We start from the raw sequence: 18437 nt of genomic DNA on the forward strand, positions 1-18437 counted from the left end.
GGGAAATCAGCGTTGAAAGCGCTGTCGACTGCCTCGTCCTCCTCATCTCCTTCCTCATCTTCCCCGTCCGCGAACAGCTCTGAGGAAGTGATCGTCGACAATACCCCATTGTCAGAGTCCACGGACAGTGGTGGGGTAGTGGTGGCGGCCACACCTAGAATGGAATGCAGTGCCTCGTAGAAACGGCATGTCTGGGGCTGGGATCCGGAGCGTCCGTTTGACTCTTTGGTCTTCTGGTACGCTTGTCTCAGCTCCTTGATTTTCACGCAGCACTGCGTTGCATCCCGGCTGTATCCTCTCTCCGTCATGGCTTTTGAGATCTTCTTGTAGATCTTCGCATTCCGTCTTTTCGATCGCAACTCCGAAAGCACGGACTCATCACCCCACGCAGTGATCAGATCCAAGACTTCCCGATCAGTCCATGCTGGGCCCTCTTTCTATTCAGCGATTGCATGGTCACCTCTGCTGGAGAGTTCTGCATCATTGCCAGTGATGCTGAGCTCGCCACGATGTCCAAACAGGAAATGAGATTCAAACTGGCCAGACAGGAAAAGGAATTCAAATTTTCCCGGGGCTTTTCCTGTGTGGCTGGTCAGAGCATCCAAGCTCGGACTGCTATCCAGAGCGTCAACAGAGTGGTGCACAATGGGATAGCTCCCGGAGCTATTAGCGTTGAATTCCATCCACACTAACCCTAATTCGACATGGCCATGTCGAATTTAGTGCTACTCCCCTCGCCGGGGAGGAGTACAGAAATCGATTTAAAGAGACCTCTATGTCGAAATAAATAGCTTCGTTGTGTGGACGGGTGCAGGGTTAATTCGATTTAACGCTGCTAAATTCGACATAACCTCCTAGTGTAGACCAGGCCTCAGGTATTACCATTTTCATGAAAGCACTTGCCTTCTATTGGAGGGGGGAAAGCCCTTCCTTCTTCTCTAAATGTGTTCTGTAATACTTATCACCAAAACTAATCTCATGCAACTAGAACTACCTATATGCTAAGAGAAGCCCTTAACTGGCTTCCCTTGATGCCTAAATACTACAATAATGAGCACCCTCCACATACTCAGAATAGGTATGGATCTTATTTGGAGGCAACATGATCCAAAACCAACAGGGACCTGGACAGGAATCGGTAAACCTGTGTCCTACTCCCTGCTCTACTATTAAGCTGTTGTGTAACTTTGACAAGTTACTTCAGCCACCTCAACCTCTGTTTTCCTCGTCTACAGAACAGGGATAATATCATCCTTTGTAAAGCACTTTGCCACCTTCAGATTATAAGCGCTAATTATTATTCTTATTGTTATAAAGAGTGGTGTGATCATAGACAAGGATACATTTTATCTTTACAGTCTCAAACTTCTTTTAAGTACTTTGCATGTTGTAGTTTGCTATTCTACATAGAGCACCACTGTACATACTACGAAATACCATCACACGTCAAATCCATAGCTATCCAGTAGGCAGTACTGTATATTGTGCTAACATGTAGTCTCAGCAAGAGTTTACAGTACAATGCTGGATTTCTTGTAGCGTAGGTTGCAAAAGCACTGTGGACATATTTAAAAAAAAAAGAGCTATGACAAGAAGCAGCTGTACAATTTGCACTGTAGTGATTAGATTCTTTAGTTCGGTTAAAAAGCCTGTGGAAACTCTAAACAAGTCCTGGACTGAGCCCTGCTTCTAAGGACCTTTCTTCTTGAAGGCTGACAGACTTCTCACTCTTGTGAAAGAGCAGCTTCAGAAAGCAACTGGGCATTCTCCAACACCCACTTTTTGAGAAGTACAATCAGCACTTGCTGAAAAATAAAAGTATAAAGTCTTTTTTTCATTGGGAATGAATGAAAAGGATAAGACGGCACAGTAAATGTAATGTTTAAAAATAGGTGCAGCATGTTTAACATTTGAAGTAAGTTAGATAGGGTACAGATCACAGCCACAGAAATATCAGATTAAGACTTTTATTCAAAACACGTCTTCCCACAATAGTATTTGTTTCTAATCAGAATAGCATTGTTTTAAAGTGAAAGTTTGGGGTATAGATTATTAAAGTTCAGAAGCCCCATTCTGCCCCTGCATTATACAGGGTGCGGAGATTGAGGCCGGCCATCTATTCATCTTGACAACATTAGAACTTGCTGTAGGATGTCGGGGAGGGAGGATACATTTGTATGTAATTGGAAGGAAGAATTCCACATGTAAACTACACTACATTAATTTTCTTTTAGGAGTTCTCCATCAGCTTTAGAGAAGAAATACTACTTGTAGGATTCATAGTTGCCATATAAATTGTATATGGTATATATTATTTTTGGTCTAGCTTTAGTACTATCATCAATAGTAATCCTTGGCCATATTATTAAGTTTTGTGTGTATTTTTCAAGCTTTTCTGTAATTTTTCTATGGTGTAACTGTTGTTACACCTTGCCAGGAGTTTTTTTGTTTGGTTGTTTTTTATTATATTTTGTAAACAGGAGCTTTAAAAGCCCCACTGCTGTCTGCCTCTAAGCACTTCCAATATTGAATTATAGTTTTTTATATCTTAGTTTGAAAGTTTAGTTCAATCTATTTAATAGAGACAGTGTACAAATGTGAGGGAAAGGATAAAATCTAAAATGTTTATGCAATAAGAACATAAACATCTCATTATATATAACTCTATATGCCAAATATCAATAATGTTCCTATTTATAATATAAAACTTGACTTGTGGCCAAGATTTTATTGTATTTTTATAAAAATATTAGTCACATATATGTAGTTTGTATGAGATTATGTCCATGAATATTTTTACTTCAATAAAACATAAATAAGATGATAAAGTGTTTTTCTGATTAGTGTGGAATATTGCAATGTTATAATCACCTTTCACAGCTTAGAATACGGGTAAGGAGTCTATGTAAACAACTAGATTTAAACGAAAAACTTAAACAAAAGTTCACCTGCCGTGGATTTAATTAAATCTACTGTTTTCTTGGTAAATAGATGTAGTGTGTACTATATGGTACCTTGACCTATATTACTGTATGCTGTGTCTCTGATTCAGAAAGGAGCATACCCACTGCAAAAGTTTATTTCTCTCTGACAAACTACGCCATGTTAGGTTGTCTGTTGTAAGGAATGAATAATGATCAAAATATCAAATGCTAGCCCTAACAAGCAGTTTTAGGTGCAACACCCTGCAAGATTTGTTTTACATCTCCAAAGAAGAACATTAGGTTTCAGAACATCAGTCAGCTGGTTGATTGTCATACATATTTCTGTGAAACTCTTCAAAGGCGTCACTGTTGCTCACTGGGGAGAGAGAAAAAAATATACACTGACGTTTTAGAGAGAGAATAGTAACTTATGTTTAATGGTAATAAACCTGATGCACCATCACTTCCTGTGCAGCTATTAGAAGTACCGCTGTATGTTTAATTAAACTGACTTAAGAACATAAGAACCGCCATAGTGGATCAGACCAGTGGTCCATCTAGCCCAGTATCCTGTCTTCTGACAGTGGCCTGTGCCAGGTGTTTCAGAGGGAACAAACAGAATAGGGCAATTATTGAGTGATCCATTCCCTGTCGTCCACTCCCAGCTTCTGGCAGACAGAGGCTAGGACACCCAGAGCATGGAGTTGCATCCTGACCATTTTGGCTAATAGCCATTGATGAACCTTTCCTCCATGAACTTGTCTAATTCTTTTTTGAACTCAGTTATAGTTTTGGCCTTCACAAATCCCCTGGCTATGAGTTCCATAGGTTGACTGTGCATTGTGTGAAGAAATATTTCCTTATGTTTGTTTTAAAACCTGCTGCCTGTTAATTCATTGGATGACCCCTGGTTCTTGTGTTATGTGAAGGAGAAAATAACACTTCCTTATTATTTTCTTCACACCAGTCATGATTTTATACACGTCTATCATATGTCCCCTTAGTCATCTTTTTTCCAAGCTGAAAAGTTCCCGTCTTTTTAATCTCTCCTCATATGGAAGCTGTTTCATATCCCTAATCATTTTTGTTGCCTTTCTCTGTACTTTTCCCAATTCTAATATATATTTTTTGAGATGGGGCAACCAGAACTGCATGCAGTATTCAAGTGTGGGCGTACCATGGATTTATATAGTAGCATTATGATATTTGCTGTCTTATTATCTATCTCTTTCCTAATGGTTCCTAACATTTTTTGACTGCTGCAGCACATTGAGTAGATGTGTTTAGAGAACTATCCACAATGACTCCAAGATCTCCAAGTAGTGTTTGTATGCTATAGATCTCTTTCTTGAGTGGTAGCATCTAAGGCTGGGTCTACACTACCCGCCTGAATCGGCGGGTAGAAATCGACCTCTCGTGGGAGTAAGCGCCGTCGACGGGAAGCCGCAGAGATCGATTTTGCCGCCGTCCCTACAGCGGGGTAAGTCGGCTGCGATATGTCGAATTCAGCTACGCTATTCGCGTAGCTGAATTTGTGTATCTTAAATCGACACCCCACCCCCCCCCGTAGTGTAGATGTAGCCTAATTTAGATCCCATAATTTTGTATGTATAGTTGGGATTATATTTTTCAGTGTACATTACTTTGAATTTATCAGCATGAGTTATCTTGTACAAGCTAATTGACTAAGCAATAACTAAAGCAATCTTGGGACCTCATATATCAACCAGGAGATAGCTACACTAAGGATTTGCAGGGAATAGGTGTACGGTTTGGTGTACAGATGTGCTCCACCTAAACCAAAATGGTTTGATTGATGGCACTTAACATTAAAAAGGTCGTAGAGAAATTTTTAAACTAAGGGCTGGGGGAAAGCCGACATGTGCGGAGGAGCACATGGTTCAGACATCCCTTAGGGGAGGCTCTATTCATAGACAATCTCTATATCCTAGTGAGAACAAGAGGATGGAAAATGATAAAATACAGGCAGGGTCTGATCAGAAACAATCAAATAAAAAAGAGTCCCATTCAATTACATCATGTAATGGCAGACAGCCAAAAGGAGGTAAGTTTTTAAAGTGCTTATATACCAATGCTAGAAGTCTAAATAATAAAATGGGTGAACTAGAGTGCCTTGTATTAAATGAGGATATTGATATAACAGGCATCACAGAAACTTGGTGAAATAAGGATATTCAATGGGATACAATAATACCAGAGTACAAAATATATCGGAAGGACAGAACAGGTTGTGCTGGTGAGGGAGTGTTATTATATGTGAAAGAATGCGTAGAATCAAATGAAGTAAAAATTGTAAATGAATCAAACTGTACCATAGAATCTCTATGGATAGAAATTCCATACTCTAATAATAAGAATACAGCAGCAGGGATATATTACTGACCACCTGATTAGGGTGATGACAGTGACTGTGAAATGCTCAGGGAGATTAGAGAGGCTATTAAAATAAAAAAACTCAATAATAATAATAATAATAATGGGGGATTTCAATTATCCCCATATCGACTGGGTACATGTCACCTCAGGACGGGATGCAGAGATAAAGTTTCTTGACACCTTAAATGACTGCTTCTTGGAGCAACTGGTCCTGGAACCCACCAGAGGAGAGGCAATTATTGATTTAGTCCTAAGTGGAGCACAGGATCTGGTCCAAGAGGTGAATATAGCTGAACCACTTGGTAATAGTGAACATAATATCATTAAATTTAATATCCCTGTGGCAGGAAAAACACCACAGCAGCCCAACACTGAAGCATTTAATTTCAGAAAGGGGAACTACACAAAAACGAGGAGGTCAGTGAAACAAAAATTAAAGGGTACAGTGCCAAAAGTGAAATCCCTGCAAGCTTCGTGGAAACTTTTTAAAGACACCATAATAGAGGTTCAACTTAAATGTATCCATGGTGGCTAAACAACAAAGTAAAAGAAGCAGTGAGAGGCAAAAAGGCATCCTTTAAAAAGTGGAAGTTAAATCCCAGTGAGGAAAATAGAAAGGAGCATAAACTCTGGCAAATGAAGTGTAAAAATACAATTAGGAAGGCTAAAAAAGAATTTGAGGAACAGTTAGCCAAAGACTCAAAAAGTAATAGCAATTTTTTTTTAAGAACATCATAAGCAGGAAGCCTGCTAAACAACCAATGGGGCCACTGGACGATCAAGGTGCTAAAGGAGCACTCAAGGACAATAAGGCCATTGCGGAGAAACTAAATGAATTATTTGCATCGGTCTTCACGGCAGAGGATGTGAGGGAGATTCCCAAACCTGAGCCATTCTTTTTAGGTGACAGATCTGAGGAACTGTCCCAGATTGAGGTATCATTAGAGGAGGTTTGGGAACAAATTGATAAATTAAATAGCAGTAAGTCATCAGGACCAGATGGTATTCACCCAAGAGTTCTGAAGGAATTCAAGTGTGAAATTACAGAACTACTACTGTAGTCTGTAACCTGTCATTTAAATCAGCTTCTGTACCAGAAGACTGGAAGATAGCTAATGTGTCGCCAATTTTTAAAACAGGCTCCAGAGATGATCCGAGCAATTACAGGCCTGTAGGTCTGACTTCAGTACCGAGCGAACTGATTGAAACTATAATAAAGAACAATATTGTTGGACATATAGATGAACATAATTTGTTGAGGAAGAGTCAACATGGTTTTAGTCAAGGGAAATCATGTCTCACCAGTCTACTAGAATTCTTTGAGGGTGTCAACAAGCATGTGGACCAAGGGGATCCAATGAATATAGTATACTTAGATTTTCAGAAAGCCTTTGACAAGGTCCCTCACCAAAGGCTCTTATGCAAAGTAAGTTGCCATGGGATAAGAGGGAAGGTGCTCTCATGGATTGGTAACTGGTTAAAAGATAGGAAACAAAGGGTAGGTATAAATGGTCAGTTCTCAGAATGGAGAGAGGTAAATAGTGGTATCCCCCCAGGGATCTGTTCTGGGACCAGTCCTATCAACATATTCATAAATGATCTTGGAAAAGGGGTAAACAGTGAAGTGGCAAAATTTGCAGATGATACAAAATTACTAAAGATAGTTAAGACCCCGGCAGACTGCAAAGAGCTATAAAAGGATCTCTCAAAACTGGGTGAATGGGCAACAAAATGGCAGGTGAAATTTAATGTTGATAAATACAAAGTAATGCACATTGGAAACCATAATCCCAACTATACATATAAAATGATGGGGTCTAAATTAGCTGTTACCACTCAAGAAAGAGATCTTGGAGTCATTGTGGATAGTTCTCTGAAAACATCCACTCAATGTGCAGCGGCACTCAAAAAAGCGAACAGAATGCTGGGAATAACAAAGAAAGGGATAGATAATAAGACAGAAAATATCATGTTGCCTCTATATAAATCCATGGTACGCCTACATCTTGAATACTGTGTGCAGATATGGTAGCTCAAAAATGACATATTGGAATTGGAAAAGGTTCAGAAAAGGGCAACAAAAATGATTAGGGGTATGGAACGGCTTCCGTATGAGGAGAGATTAATAAGACTGGGACTTGGAAAAGAGATGGCTAAGGAGAGATATTATGAGGTCTATAAAATCATGACTGGTGTAGAGAAAGTAGATAAGGAAGTGTTGTTCACTACTTCTCATAACACAAGAACTAGGGGTCACCAAATGAAATTAATAGGCAGCAGGTTTAAAATAAATAAAAGGAAGTATTTCTTCACAGAACACACAGTCAACATGTGGAACTCCTTGCCACAGGCTGTTGTGATGGCCAAGACCATAACAGGGTTCAAAAAAGAACTAGATACATTCATGGAGGATAGGTCCATCAATGGCTATTAGCCACGATGGGCAGGAATGGTATCCCTAGCCTCTGTTTGCCAGAGGCTGGGAATGAGCGACAGGGGATAGATCACTTGATGATTACCTGTTTTGTTCATTCCTTCTGGGGCACCTGGCACTGGCCACCATTGGAAAACAGGATACTGGGCTAGATGGACCTTTGGTCTGACCCTTATGTTCTTATGTCTGAAGAGCAAACAATTAGTTTTAGCAATAGTACTGGATTCTGAAAGGATGGATAAATCTAGCGAAGATATTTCAGTCTTATATTAAAGCACATATTAAAAATTCCTGTCACAATTGAACTCCATGTATTAATAACTGAGCTTTCATTTTATAACAATATCTTATTAATTAGTTAAAAACACATATAAAATTATATAATAGTCATTAAGTTGTAAACAATGCCTAGAGTTTCACCAGGTATTTAAAAGAACTTCAGTATGCATTATGTTAAATCAAATCATCATATATGTTTTCGGAATTTACAAGCCACCACTTCCTGTCAACCCTGTTTTAGATATCTGATAGAGAGGATTTTATCCAGCAGTAGTGTTTGTATGCTATACATCTCTTACATGCTGGTTTACAAATACTTTGACTGTTAGCACAATTAAAACTGCCAGACCTTCAAGGAATCTTTATGGTTGATAAGACATTCATGTATTTTGATGCATGGTATTGGCATGCCACTTAAGCCTAGATCCTGCAACACACACAACATTAAGCATTTAAGTAGTCCCATTGTCTTCAATGGGACTATTGATGGGGTAAAATTAGACATATATGTAAGTGTTTGCTGGATGGGGCCTTATGCAATAGCCTAGTGCAGTGATGCCAGTCAGTGACCAGTGTAACTACCACAACCCCCCCCCCTCCCCTCCTCAGATTTTAATTTTTAAAAAAATAACTTTGTGGATTCTAACACCTAAAATCAGTGGTGAAGCTACTGTTCTGCTGTGTCTCTATAATGTGCTTCTGCAAAGCTAGATAAAGCAGATATTATGATACCCTTTTTGCTGGACTTAAGAGACACGATTAGTGAAGGCCAAAAGAGAAAGGTGCACCATTTCCCCTGTCAGAATTAAAGTAATTGGGACTTTGTGCCGGGACCTGTACAAGGTTAGGGGGACTGATTCAGTCTTAGACCCCCAGACAGGCTGTGTTGTTGCAACACCACCCCATCACGGTGCCTGCCCTCCTTCCCCACCTCTTAAGCCACAATTTTGGGCCACTGGAACCACTGAGTGTGGAGCCACAGGCTCTTCTCCATTACACCCTCTTTGGCATCATCCTATTGGGAGACAACACATATTTCCCTCTGCAGTGTGCAGGGGTTGTGGATGCATGCCTTGCCCCAGAGCCTCTCCACCAGTGGTGTCCTGCATGGATCCATCCACCCCACAAGGCTGTGATAATTGGGCCTACAAATTAACCCTGATTGTGAGCTCAATTGCAAAAAGTGAAAGTTCATAAAATGTCACAATAACCTATAATAAATGCTGATGGGAAAAGGTGCAGAAAAGAGACAAAGACTGAATTAGTAGGGTTACCATATTTTGTGCCTCCGAAAGGAGGACACTCCACGGGGCCCCGCCCCCGCCCCCAGCCCCACCCCCGCCCCAACTCCGCCCCCTCCCCAAAGTCTCCGCCCCCTCCCCTGCTTCCCGTGAACATTTAATTCGCGGGAAGCCTGAAGCAGGTAAGGGGGGTGTGGGGGGAGGAGGCGCGGCCCAGGCTGGCCCCCCCCCCGGCGGCTCCAGCCTGGGTCGGCTCGGGCCCTGGGGTGCCGGCCCCGGCCCCCGGTCGACCACCCCCGGCCCGCCCAGCACTGCCGGCCCCCGGCGGCCCAGCGCACCCCCCGGCTCCCCGCCCCGTGGGCTCGGCTGACCGGCTCCCCGCGGGCCCGGCTCCCCGGCTGACCAGCTCCCCGGCCTCGCGGGCCCGGCTCCCGGCCCGGACCCCAGCCCGGCACCGCGCCCCCGGCTCCCCGTCCGGCCCCGCGCCCGGCCCGGCACTGTGACCCTGGCCCGGCACTGCGCCCCTGGTTCCCGGCCCGGCACCATGCGCCCGGCTCCTGGACCCCGGCCCGGCACCGCGCGCCCGGCCCTGCTCCCGGCCCGGCACCATGCCCCCGGCCCCGCGACCCCGGCCCGGCCCGGCCCCGCACCGGCCCCGGCCAAAGAGGCCCCGGCCGAGCCCTCCCTCCCTCCCTCCCGATTTTCCCGGACATGCCCGGCTTTTGGGGATTTCCCCCCGGACGGGGATTTGAGCCCCCAAAAGCCGGACATGTCCGGGAAAATCCGGACGTATGGTAACCCTAGAATTAGTCCAAACAAAAAGGCCTACTGATAAAACTCAAGCACAGTGTGAAAATCATACCCGATAACAAAAACCAGAACAGTGTGATACTGGAAATCAATGACCCAAAACTGATGAGTCTGACATTAGGCCTAACATTTGGTTAACAAAATAATGAGGGAGATTAGCTATTCCACACATCACTCCCTTTTGGGGTCCTTGGAGACTTTGCAGGGAAAGCTGGCTCCTGCAAAACTGGCTGACAAAGAGGAGAGAGGATGAAGCAAACTCCACCATGATGCTGCCATCCCCACTGCATCCTGGACCCTGGACCTTCTTCATCCTAATCCTGAATGATGTCCTTACCATCTTGTTAACTATGTCCCGAGTGGAGAATCTTTGTTGCTAGTGATGCATAAGACAGAAAAACCCAGCTTGCCTTTCACATTTCATGCTGTGTTTGCAACACTAGCAGTTAGAAAAATACATCCTTTTATTTGTAAACTAAACAGGATTATATATGGAGTCATTTGGAACCCCATGATGCTATTTTGTAAAAGTTGCTTTTCGGAGTAGAAGCACATTTTAACCAGTAATATTTGCAGCCATATTCTAGTTGGTAACAACCACATGCACAGACTCTCCCTTACTGCCCAGAATAATTTTTTCCTTAAATTTGCAGTTAGTTCAAAAATGGATCATTTACAGTTGTGTGTGTTTATTATTCCTTAACTAATGAAATAATATTGTTACTACCTCTACATTCATTAAGGTGACTATGTTTCCAAAATCAAAACCTAGGACACTTTTATGGGAACAAATAGTTAGGATTGCAAAATCTTCATGTAAAAACCAAAAATACATTTCCTTTTTAAATCTATACTAGTGTTGTTGCTATCACCTTATGATTCAACAATATGTTCACATTTCTCGGATTGTAGGATAAATTCCAGAAGCTTAGTGTTCTCAATGAATTTGTCGTGACACACTGTCTCAACTTTGAACAAAAGAACCACTTTGACTGTGTCAACACTCATTCAGCTTTTCTCTGCACTCCCAGCATGTGCATCAAACAGAATACCTGTTCCACTGCACCATTTTATTCCTGGTAAGTACAGTGCAAATTCTATTTGGAACAGTAATATATCTTGAACAAACATCGTATAGTTATTAAAAAATGATTGGATCGATGAAAGGAAAAAAACAGAACATTTCAGGTGATCGAAAAGAGGTTTTCGGGACATATCAGATGAAAAACCAGAACATATGGCCTCTCTATTAGTACAATACAAAACAATATTTGTCTTTTTAATCACAAGATGGTGACAGGTATTGAGTGATATTACATAGTACCATGTAATGGACTGAGCAAATTAGCAAACAGATAGAGGAGAGGAATCTATTTACCATTTTGTATACACACACACACTTTGACAGATCCCTGGTGAACAATTAGTTCATTTCTGTTCAACTTCCCCCTCTTCTTTCACAGATGCACTAGGGAAGCGCTACAAGAGGGTTGCTTGAGAAACTAGTAGGGAGACAGAAAATGACTTTGGGAAGGGTTGAATCCTAAACTGGGGAGTTTTTCTGTTTAGGATTATTTACATTTTTGTTGTAAACCTTATGGAAAAAATCTTGCAATGGACAGATCTGCAGATTCATTTCACTATCTTACGCTCTCCTTTAGGACTATATAAAATCACATGGAATGGTAACATTTTCTTCTGGAAAGTCAATTCAGCAAGGTACGTAAGCACATGCCTAAGTTTAAACCACATGTTGTATGCACTGAAGAAGAGCTCTGTGTGGCTCGAAAGCTTGTCCCTCTCACCAACAGAAGTTGGTCCAATTAAAGATATTACCTCACCCACCTTGTCTCTTCAAACTACATGAGTAGTTCCCTGTCTCCAGTAGAACTACTCACATTATTAAAGTTAAGTATGTGCTTCAGTAACCTTGCTGAATTGGGTCTGAGAAAGATATCAGACAAATTCAGCAGTTGTATTAAAGGCAAGTTGAAGAGTCCTAAAAATTGAAAAGTTGATCTTGGTCAATGACTGTACTTAAAAGGAACATATTGGGCCTGATTGTGTTTACACAGGATAACAAGAGAAGAGCTCAGTTTGATAAGGTAATAATCCAGGGATCCAATATCTGTTCCCATTTAAATCAACATCTGAAGAACTCATTATCTTGAACGAAATTAGGATTCCACCAGCTCCTAAATGCTTGATTCAACTCCCATGAAAGTCAGTGGGAGCTGAATCAGATAAATGTGTAATCAGAAGTTTCACTCATTTTAATAAAAATCACTAGAAGCAATATCTCCTGGAAGCTATACTGATGCATATTCGGTAGCAGGGCAGCACCATGTTAAATAGAGATTTGATGGATTAAATTACTGCATAGTGTTTCTCTAAACAAAAACTCACTGTTGTAATGAATATAATTTTGTCACTGACATATATATAGCAATGATCTGTAAACCTATTAAAACTTGCTAAATAAATAGACAAAAAAATTATGAGACCATTGATAGTGTAATAAAGCTATGCTTCCTCTGGCTCCAATAAGATGTCAATAGAACCACTGTGATTCTTGAGCTATTCAAGACACTTCAACTAAGTTATTTTTTACCATTTTCTTTTATGGGGGATGGAATGTGAATTCACAGTCACAATCTGTGTGCAAAGTTTCAACATTGTAAATAGCTGAGAAAACTTGGAAGTTGGAGGTTAAAATGAAAATGGCATGCTTGAATGTTCAATATACCTTTAAGAATTCTTAGGAATTTCTTGAGATCCCGTTGTTGCCGAAGAAGCTGGAAGACAAAATACAAACAGTTGGAAATATTTCTGTTCAGTGGTTTAACAGTGTAGCTACACAGGGATAGGCAACCTATGGCACGCGTGCCGAAGGCGGCACACGAGCTGATTTTCAGTGACACTCACACTGCCCGGGTCCTGGCCATGGGTCCAGGGGGCTCTGCATTTTTATTTAATTTTAAATGAAGCTTCTTAAAACATTTTAAAAACCTTATTTACTTTACATACAACAATAGTTTACTTATATAGTATAGACTTGTAGAAAGAGACCTTCTAAAAATGTTAAAATGTATTACTGGCACGCAAAACCTTAAATTAGAGTGAATAAATGAAGACTCGGCACACCACTTCTGAAAGGTTGCCAACCCCTGAGCTACAGAATAAAGCAAACCCTATTTTAGAAATAAGAGTGGTACTTTGGGTTCATGGGTTGAAATTTTCAAAGACATCTAGGGGATTTGGACACATATTGGTCATTACCTTTATTTTGTTTCTAATTTTAATGGAAGATGTGTTTAAATCCTCTAGACTGCTCAACCATGACCCATTCCTTCTAGTTTAGTTATATCGTATTACTGCTTAAGATAAATGAGAAAATAAAAGTACCATAACTGTATTAAACATTACATTGCTTATAAACAATAATAAAATACCACCTTTAGCATATTTCATCAACTTCATGTCAGAAGATTCCTCCTTTCAAATTCAGTTAGGCTAAAAATTCTTTGTCACGGCATGTGACAAAAGTGGAAGTTTTCTTTAGGTAGTAACTTTTCCATCAAATAATTTTGCTACCTATCATGAGACAATTGCAGTATGGTCCCCCCAAAAAGCCCTGTGGGTTTAACATTAGCCAAAGCTTAATAAAAGCTATTTTCAGTGTGTGGTGATGATTTAAAAATTAAATTATTGACCTAGAAAAGACATTTTAAAATGTATGGTATATTCGTTAGCATACTTATGGCTCCACTTAATTTTTCTAGACAATAGTGCAGCTAACCCAAAGCAAACAGCCATGACTTTATTTTAGAAATAAAACATTTTAGATTAGACAATACTCTGCACCTTCTGCATCCTGCCCAGACTCATCCTCAACAGCCTCCTGGTTCCTTGAGGATGTGTCAGGCATCTCTTGAGCTTCTGAGGCTGTTCCTTCTTGAATACTGTCTACGTTGTCCTCATGAGCAGAAGCTGCTGCAACATCCAAGCCTTCACCCACAACTTCTGTGAATGAGAGAGATAATTGTCTTTTCTTTTTTCTCCATTTGCCAGTATAAATGAAGTGCCATTTGAGCCCCAATTCAGTAAGCATGATTCTAATTTTAAGCATGTGCATAAGTGTTTGCAGGACTGGAATTTAAGATACTATCCACTATTTTTTGTTGAATCCTCCTACCCTTAGGTCAGAGAATTATAAACAGTAACTATTTGCTAATTATTTCTAGTATTTTTCTAGCCTGAGGTGTGTACTTTTGAGAAAGTGACTCCTGGCTGGTCATTTTTATATTTTATTTTAATTTTTTTCTAACCCACATTGCACAATGCTGATACTTAATTTGGGTGTAGAAGGTTCAGTGCAAACTGGGTGGGATAGGATAATCTATTGTTTGGGTATTATATACGATGTATTTATGGAAAATGAAGATACTGTTGAGCAGTTCTTTATGTAAAACTAGCCCTTTTAACAGCATGCTTGGATGATTGGTTTGAGATCTGCCATAGCATGAGCGCTATTTAACCTTATTTGATGGGCTGTATCCCTTTGCCTCTTTCAGGCTTGTCCACATGGAGACTTACTGCAAGGCAAGCCAGGGTGTAAACATATAGCATGCCAGCCTGTCAAGCACTAAATCACCATGTGGACCCTGATGCCATGCACTGAAAGTTCTGTCATGCGCTTTGACCTACTGTTTGAAACAGCAATACATCAGTGCATACTACTGAACTTAATTAAACACCAAGGCCAAGATGTTTAACAAAATAATCTCTAAGGGCAAAAGACCCACCATTAAACTCAGCAGTATAAGCTAACTTGAAACACCTTAATTCACTGTATTGACTGTGACGTTGCACCCCATAATGCTTTATGGAAATACGCTTATGAAAGTAAATATAACTGGAATATGTTTGATACTAGATAGGCCATGTAACACATCTCTGCAAAGGTTATGATCTACTGAATATATTCATCCTCTTTGTATGCATGTATCATTTTTGTACTCAAAGTTATGCATATTGGCTGTGTTCTTGTTTGATTTTAAGTAGCCTTAGTAAGGCATTTGGTCAGCTTCTTTAGAAAGGAACTTTCAAATGGGGCTTCATTAAGTGCCCAATCAAGAAACACTTAGCAGACAATGGATCTTGGAAGACTCCAATCCACAAAAGAAGTCTACCTGAGGATGTTCAAGGTAGCATGTGAACAATGGCTGCTACCTGTAAGTTCTGAGTCATGCATGGACATGTGACTTGCCCATGTAACTCCAAAACTCCATTTTGTAGCTGGATTCTACACAGGGGGAGGAAGGGGTGTCCACCCACAAGAGAAAGTCTATTTAAATCCCTGGGAGACCCCTCCATTTGGTGTTCAGATGGCTCAAGAGATAGTCTCTCCACCCCCAAAGGGTACCTGAAAGAAACTGGAACAAAGGACAGTAACCATGGGGGGGTGAGTGATTGCTGGACCCAGACTAGAAGGAGGCTAGTCTGTAAAAGAAACTTATTGGAACATCTCTGAGGGTGAGAGTGTATGTGTAATCACTTTCTTGCTGTATTAGGCATAGACTTGTATGTTTTATTTTATTTTGTTTGGTAATTAACTTTGTTCTGTCTGTTATTACTTGGAACCACTTAAATCCTACTTTCTGTATTTAATAAAATCACTTTTTACTTATTAATTAACCCAGAGTATAGATTTAATACCTTGGGGGCGGGGAAACAGCTGTGCATCTCTCTCTATCAGTGTTATAGAGGGCAAACAATTTATGAGTTTATCCTGTATAAGCTTTATTTATTTGGGGTTTAGACCCCATTGGGAGCTGGGCATCTGAGTGTTAGAGACAGGAACACTTCTTAAGCTGTTTTCAGTTAAGCCTGCAGCTGTTAGGGGACATGGTTCAGACCTGGGTCTGGATTTGCAGCAGGCAAGTGTGTCTGGCTCAAACCAGTTAGGGTTCTGAAGTTCCAAGCTGGCAGGGAAAATGGACTTAGAGGTAGTCTCAACACATCAGTTGGCAGTTCCAAGGGGGTTTCTGTGATCCAGTCCATCACATTGACACCTTAAATGAAAAGGTTCATTATGGAAAATGGGAATGCCAGATTGCTGAAAGCTAAAGTATGTTTAAAGCTCAAGAGCCTTGTGTCTTTTCCCCTCTGTCTCCATCCCCTTCCTTATGGGCTCATCCCCAGAATGACAAAATACATGTAACCACTCCAGATTTCCATGACTTATCTCCCTAGTCTCTTACTAAGACTTTTTCTCCCACATGAAACTGTGCAGTTGGGTGTGACAATTTGAGGCTACTTGATCACATTTGTTTCTTAAGAACATCACATTATAGATAAGTCTTTAACAAGTTCAAGCAAGACAATAAACATCACTGGCATCTGCTTTGTAATTGCAAGTACTGCATTCCTATAGGCCACTAGAAAATTCACAGTCTCGTGTTGTAAGGTACTTTTATCTGAACTATAGCACAGTTCACTTGCTTGAGTATATCTGGATAAACTTTTCCAGTAATCCATTTGTGGTAAGATGTCAAGGAGCTAATGTACTACATTTGATACCATTTCTTTTGACAAACAATTGAAACTCTTCCGATGTGAATTGCATTCCATTGTCACAGTCTGTTAAGGAACTCCCGCACATGAAAACAATAGTCTTAACACTTAACCCATCTATGCTGATCTAGTTGAATTCAGACAGAATAGTTAGAATCATAGAATCATAGAACTAGAAGGGACGTTGAGAGGTCATCTAAGTCTAGTCCCCTGCACTCATGGCAGGACTAAGTATTATCTAGACCATCCCTGACAGGTGTTTGTCTAACCTGCTCTTAAAAATCTCCAATGATGGAGATTCCACAACCTCCCTGGGCAATTTATTTCAGTGCTTAACCACACTGACAGTTAGGAAGTTTTTCCTAATGTCCAACCTAAACCTCCCTTGCTGCAATTTAAGCCCATTGCTTCTTGTCCTATCCTCAGAGGTTAAGAAGAACAATTCTTCTCCCTCCCCCTTGTAACAACTTTTTATGTACTTGAAAACTGTTATCGTGTCCCCTTTCAGTCATCTCTTTTCCAAACTAAACAAACCCATAGGTCATGTTTTCTAGACCTTTAATCATTTTTGTCTCTCTTCTCTAGACTCTCTCCAGTTGGTTCACATCCTTCCTGAAATGGAGACAATATTCCAGTTGAGGCCTAATCAATGCAGAGTAGAACAGAAGAATTACTTCTAGTGTCTTGCTTACAACACTGCTAATACATCCCAGAATGATGTTAGCTTTTTTTTGCAACAGTGTTACACTGTTGACTCGTATATAGCTTATGGTCCACTATGACCCCCAGATCCCTTTCCGCAGTACTCCTTCCTAGGCAGTCATTTGCCATTTTGTATGTGTGGAACTGATTGTTCCTTCCTAAGTGGAGTACTTTGCATTTGTCCAGGGGTGGCTCTATGGTTTTTGCCGCCACAAGCACGGCAGTCAGGCGGCTTTCGGCGGCATGCCTGCGGGAGGTCCGCCGGTGCCACGCCTTCAGTGTCCCCACCGCCGAATTACCACGGAAGCCGCGGACCTCCCGCAGGCATGCCGCCAAAGGCAGCCTGACTGCCGCCCTCACAGTGACCGTCAGGCCGCCCCCCACGGCTTGCCGCCCCAGGCACGCGCTTGCTGCGCGGGTGCCTTGAGCCGCCCCTGCATTTGTCCTTATTGAATTTCATCCTATTTACTTCAGACAATTTCTCCAGTTTGTCCAGATCATTTTGAATGACTTTGATTACTTCATGTCATTTAGAATGGGCATCTATTGCAATCATAGATGTCCCAAAAACTGTCCAGCCTTGGCTATGTGGATTCATTGCCACTGCATAGTGTGCTGTCAAGGCTGATGCCCCACTCTGGCAGTTCGAGTGCAGAAGGTGGAGGCCCACAAGGATTCTAAAAATTAATGCTGGCCACTCCAGGCTTGTATTAAACTCCCAAGGTTACAGCTTCTCTCTGACCTTGGATGGGTAGATGCTGCCACCACCCAAATGCAAAACCCCTGGGAACCCAGAAAGGCGCACTTGGGAATTCCTTCCTGTGGGGTACCCTCAAGCCCTTTCACCCCCATCCAGGGAAGAGCTGAAAAAGAAAACAAAGGAAATTAGCCGTTGCCCCCAGCTAATTAAACAACATATGCACAAACCTCTTAGGACACCAAAAATCCAATCCTGTTCTTAAAAAAGGTAAATTTTATTAAAAACAAAAAGAAAGAAAATACATCTGGAATTTAGGCTTTGCTAGATTAAAAAACCCCACTTACAAAAATTAACATCGAGAATAACTTTCTTAA

At 41.1% G+C, this 18437-nt stretch overlaps 1 protein-coding gene across 1 annotated transcript in view; it reads right to left on the minus strand.

Moving 5' to 3' along the window:
• Positions 1-1953: 1953 nt before the first annotated feature.
• MGARP (mitochondria localized glutamic acid rich protein) overlaps positions 1954-18437 on the minus strand; it is a 43032-nt gene continuing 26548 nt past the window's right edge. The window contains 3 exon segments of the mRNA XM_034771121.1: positions 1954-3300; positions 12832-12880; positions 13950-14108. Of these exon segments, the coding sequence (XP_034627012.1) occupies positions 12834-12880; positions 13950-14108 (206 nt within the window). The 3' untranslated portion in view covers positions 1954-3300; positions 12832-12833.

This window comes from Trachemys scripta, chromosome 5 (genome assembly GCF_013100865.1).
Source record: "Trachemys scripta elegans isolate TJP31775 chromosome 5, CAS_Tse_1.0, whole genome shotgun sequence".
NCBI classification, from domain to species: domain Eukaryota; kingdom Metazoa; phylum Chordata; order Testudines; family Emydidae; genus Trachemys; species Trachemys scripta.